At 43.2% G+C, this 5,334-nt stretch overlaps 1 protein-coding gene across 1 annotated transcript; it reads right to left on the reverse strand.

Moving 5' to 3' along the window:
• Nucleotides 1-1,280: 1,280 nt before the first annotated feature.
• On the reverse strand, nt 1,281-3,671 carry LOC147642000 (uncharacterized). The gene is made up of 3 exons (XM_086802113.1): nt 2,805-3,671; nt 2,036-2,440; nt 1,281-1,945 (listed from the first exon to the last, which is right to left on the reverse strand). The coding sequence occupies exons 1-3, from the start codon at nt 3,528-3,530 to the stop codon at nt 1,859-1,861; spliced, it is 1,218 nt and encodes a 405-aa protein (XP_086658239.1). The 5' UTR covers nt 3,531-3,671; the 3' UTR covers nt 1,281-1,858.
• Between the last annotated feature and the right edge of the window lie 1,663 nt (nt 3,672-5,334).

The following is a 5,334-nucleotide window of genomic DNA, read 5'->3' on the forward strand; positions in this document are numbered from 1 at the left end:
AGGATTTCGTGAGATTCCTTCTATAGTCAACACTTAGAGCAACAACCTTGTTCGTAATAATTAATCTCAAACTTTTACCACATACAATTCTAATACAATGTTATTCCCATACTAATACAATTTCTTACGGTAATCTTGGACCGTTCCATAAAGTCATCTTACTTCTACATAATACCACTAGGAATGAGTCATCAACCTATCAGTGCCTTGTGAATATCAATTGATTATCAATGACTTGTGCAATTTCTCAAACATAATACACTACTTTCATCAACTAGGCTAACTAAGAATGAATCCTCAACCTATTATCGATTGATTATGGACGACTTGTACAATTTCTCAAACATAATACACTACTTTCATTAACTAGGCTAACTAAGTATTTGCTCAATATGCATGTTAACAAGCTTTCGAAATTATGCATCTCTTTAGGAATGTACACACCACAAGCATAGCTATCTACACACAAAACACGTCCTGGCGCTGCCTACACAAAACACATCCTCACTACTTGTGCATTCTAGATAACAAAAACTCCAAAACAAAGCACATCCTCGATACTTGTGCACTGTAGTAAACAAAAACCCAGGCCATAGAAAGGGTTAAAAAAATTAAAGTCTCCTTTACATGCAACAGCTAATTATACATATTTTACCTCCCTTTTTAAGTATGGGCACACTTCCAAATAAATATCCGTTGCTCAGATCTCATGTAAATATGGATAGGCTGTGTAAGCATAGCCACAAAACACTTAAGCACCGTCATCGAGTGTCAGTGCAGCTGGACGTGCTCAGTGGACTGGCACATTCTTGTTACTGATACGCGGAGTAAAATACTAACGGACAAAGAAAAAACAAATATGCCACCGTCAGACTGAATCATGAGTAACTTTTGAAGGTGGTACAGGCAACAGGTTCGTCTATTACTACTACTCCAATAACCAGTTTCAACCCTAGATTCTCAAGCTCAGTACTGCAGTCTGCAATGATGCAGTTATTACACACAAAGCCAACTGTGGTGTCATCATATGGTGGACATTCTTCTAACTAGATGATAATTTGGCTTTCAAGTTCCAATAGGCATGGGTGACGGAGTGCGGGCTCTCTCTCTCTCTCTCTCTCTCTCTCTCCCCAAAACAACCAAGTTAGTTCATTCATAAGCCTTGTTTCTCCTCGTGAGTGTATGTTCCAGATCGCCCATGTTCACAGAACATCAGCATATTATATAAAATAGCCATCCAACCTTCTCATTTTCACCAGTAAAAACATTTATCTTCTACGTTTCAAATAATCAACAATGTTTAGAGCGTTACTTCCATGTTAATTTAGCTTACACATCTGTAAACTTTCAAGAGAAACTTTGTAAAATCTTGAAGTTATGAGTTTTAGGGTCTGTTGATGAGAAAAATGTTTCCTGTGAACAATGATCTCTGATAGAACAGTCCTGGTACGCGCTGCCTAAGCTTATAACCCTTGCATGAGCAGTGTGAGAACGCCTCAGCGGCACAACCTCTCCCTTCTGTAAATGTTTATACGTTTGTGAGCATCGGAAATGTCCCTGATTAACGGGTAGCAAGGTTCTCTTGCAGGATTAATTCACGCAGGTATCATTCACAGATTGAATTTCTCATCAGTTTTCCTCCCACTCGTAACACAGTGATAATCCGGAGCACAGCAGCGATACATGGAGGAGGTTTTCTTCTCTTTGCGAGATACATCGACAATAAACTACATGAACCATGTTCACAATCAAGTTGCATGAAGTAATTTCACGTATAACAGCAGCCTTGCGGCATTGAACTGATTAGTATAGACATCAGCAGATAATGTGACTAATAGCGCGTGCTCAACTAGTGAACTCAGTCAACAATTATGGCATGACTGAGCACCACATCTTGTAACATCTTCTGTAATTCATGAGAGCGAAGCTCAGAAGTAGCAGAAATCTGCATTAAGCAGCAAGAGATCATCGACTATTCAGTGAGGAGGACGTTAAGCACAGACAAAATGACAACAGAGATATATAAGAAGCTTGCCTTCGCATGAATGCAATGATAATCCATGTCGTTACTAGTGGAAAGGGTTACGTTGAGGAGCTCCATATCCTGTTCGTGCAGGATTTGAAGGATGCCGGACCAGACGCCTTTCCTCTTGGGACTGTTGAGGGTGATGAAGGCGTCCCTGCCACAGAAGCGGACCACAACATCGGCCGCTGATAAGATCTGTTCCCGCACCTCCTCGCTCAGCTCCGCCAACAACCGCCCTGTTTGCGAGGCAGCCCCATCTCCACCATGTAACGAGTTGCCCCCTGATGCTTCGAGATTAAGATGCTCCCCCATCGACGTCAGAATCTCCGTTTTCTGCCGCCCGAGCTCATCTACCCTCAATTGTAGCTCATGAATATACTCCATCGCTTCTGTCAAAACTGTGCACCTATCCGTCTGATTTACATAACTGGGATTAGCTTAGCGCACCGGCAGCAAGCTTTTGATCACACATCAAACGATCGCTTTGTTGGCCTAACCCTAACAAGTATTGCTAACCCATGCATTCGTTAAAATCCTTTGTTTGGGATTGCTTAGCGTGGCCAAACCTATTATGTTTGAAATTGATTAGCATGGCCAAACCTATCATTTTTGAGATTGATTTGCTTAGCACAAAGGATAACAAGAAATTAGCATGGCCAAACCTATCATTTTTGAGATTGATTTGCTTTGAAATTGATTAGCATGGCCAAACCTATCATTTTTGAGATTGATTTGCTTAGCACACAGGATAACAAGAAATTAGGAAGAATGACTTTACCTTAGGCTTGGCATCGGGAAGCAAGGAGTGAAGAAGCGCATAGAGATGGGTCATGCCTTTGCGTCTCTGCCGCTCGGAGAAGATGTGTATTTCCCGTCGTGAGAGCGATTCTTTCTGGATGGGGGGCTCCGCTGCCGGCTGCTCCGCCGGACTTAACATGGCGTTGCTTCGAAGACTCAGAGAGGTATCCCTCTTTCGCTTCCGATGATCCGAAGAGTCGTCGCTGGCTGCCGACTTAGAGGTCTTCTCGCTGCTTGGCGCTCTCTTCGCTGCGGGCGACTGTACAGGCGTACCTTGCTGCTGCAGGTGCTGTGCTGCGGGGGCCTTGTTGGTATGCAAATCACTAGAAGACGCAGATCTGCTAAGAAGCTTTCTCAAAAGCTCCTCCTTGTGATCTTGAGTATTAGTCAACTTGATGACAGGCCGGGATAGGGTGACCTGCTGCGGGGGGGTCAACTCGTTGCTCGTCGATAGCGATGCAGGCTGGTTTGGCATGGCGTTGAGGGCTGCTGCAACCTCGGATAATCTCAAAGCAGCGGCTGCGGCTGAAGAAGAGGAAGAAGGAGACGATGTGGATGCGGGACAGGCGTGATTAGTATTAATTAGAGCGGGAACTGCGTTAATCTGAGAGCTAGTAGAGGTGCTACCAATGGCCCCGGCGGCAGCAGAAGATTTTTTGCGTTCAAGCAAGTCTTCAGAGGGCCACCAGTCACGGAGTTTACCCATGGAGAAGTGAAGGAGATCAACAAGAGGCCATGAATCTCCGCGTAGGTTGCAATGGCGTGGAGAGCGAGAAGGGAAGGAGGAGAACAGTGCTTACGTGAAAGGTTAGGGTAAGGGAGAAATGGGTTGGCTCACTTTCCTATGCTGCCGTGGCCGAGGGTGGTCAAAACGATCACTGATGTGTGATTCATCGCATGTAAAGACGGGGGAGTATCACGCGAGCCCCGCACACGAGCGGGTGTGCCGAACTCCTCACAAGAACCTCGTCACGCCCGCAGGCCCAGACATTTATTGCCGAACTGCCCATTCTCAGTAACTCTACCTCGTGTGAATGTGTGTCCACTCTTCACGTGACTTGCGTGCCCACAAACCATTGCGCCACGTCATTTAGCCAGCCCATTGCATTACCATTTTTATCTCCGGAGTCCGTATCGTGCTGACCCAAAATCCACGAACGCACACTACCCGGCACCTTTAGCCGTTTTCCATTGGTAGTATGTTAATATTTAATTGTATCTCGTCCTACCCTAATCAATCCTCATTCCCCTGTGGGTATCCTGGCATATATTATTCACAGTCACGTGCTTCACTTGTGCTAAACCAACTTCCAATTCCAAACATGGGAATTTCCAAACAAAACCCAAATATCCTTTTTTTTGGGGACCAATATATATATATATATATCTCAAAAGCAATTACATCTCAAATCCTAACTTGGCAACCATCAAACCCCATTCAACAAGCTACATATCAAAGTCCACCTCTCATCTTCAAATACAAGAGATGAATTTTCCCATGATATCTGGAATCCCAGCTGAATACCAGCTTCAATCAAGACCTCATATGTGCATCCTTTAGGTGACTGCTTCTCCAAGACATCCCCCCTTTTTTTACCACACTTTAACTAGTGGTCTAGTGCCAATTGGGTTTTCAATGAAGGCCACAAAAGTATGGTCCACTTGTTTTAACTTTTTTATACCATCTTTTGGTCCTTGGACCAAACTTCACAAGTTTGCTCCTTGGTTTAAGCTCTGAAAGTACCTGAATACACAACAGAAAGATGATTAGGCTCAACCTAGTATGCCTGAAACTACCTGAATACCTTGCTGTTTTGGGAGGGCTATTCAAAACCCACATATCCTAAAGATGTCTTCTTCTATTTAACAACTTTCAATTGTTTAATAATTAACTACTTTCAATTGTTTAATAATTCAATATGAGTTTCCACATACAACACCTCTCAAATTTTAACTTTCAAGTTTCAACGATTTTACAAAGAGGGGGTGGGGACAATAGCCACGTGGATAAGGCAGCACCCTTTCTGCTCCTGAACACGGGTTCCATTCTGTCATCCAACCCCTGGGTGTCAAGTTAGCAACTCAGAGTGCCCTCCCACTAATCCCCACCCACTACCACCAACCCCCCTTCTCACAATCTAAGGGGTGCCATTTGAGAGATGAACCTCTTGCAAAAAAAAATAGCTGACACAATTATTTTTTGCATGATTATAGAGCTCACTTTCCTCATTTTACATTTACACTTGTAAATATATCTTCAATTTGTTTGTTGTGGGCAAAGACTCGTGGATCTGAGCCACTTAGAAATCAAGCTAGACCTTTTCTTTTTCCAACTAGATGTGGCCACTGCCCATAGTGTAAAATAGTCAAAGTTTTTAAAATCAAAATTGCATTGTTGACCCAACCTTCTTTATCTAAGACTTTCCTTTGAATGCACACAATGTCATTTGTAAGTTAAGACCAAATAAACAAGACATTATATTTTTAAAAACTATTTCAAACAAGGAAAC

Source organism: Cibotium barometz, chromosome 1, assembly GCF_041138505.1.
Source record: "Cibotium barometz isolate CiBa-2024 chromosome 1, ASM4113850v1, whole genome shotgun sequence".
Taxonomy (NCBI): Eukaryota; Viridiplantae; Streptophyta; class Polypodiopsida; order Cyatheales; family Cibotiaceae; genus Cibotium; species Cibotium barometz.

Bases quoted from the DNA above. Each gene is read 5' to 3' on its own strand.
- LOC147642000 (XM_086802113.1), bottom strand. From the start codon at position 3,530: ATGGGTAAACTCCGTGACTGGTGGCCCTCTGAAGACTTGCTTGAACGC. The intron at 2,441-2,804 runs GTAAAGTCATTC...TATGTAAATCAG, and splicing joins TTCCCGATGCCAAGCCTAAG to ACGGATAGGTGCACAGTTTT. The intron at 1,946-2,035 runs GCAAGCTTCTTA...TGCTTAATGCAG, and splicing joins ATCATTGCATTCATGCGAAG to ATTTCTGCTACTTCTGAGCT.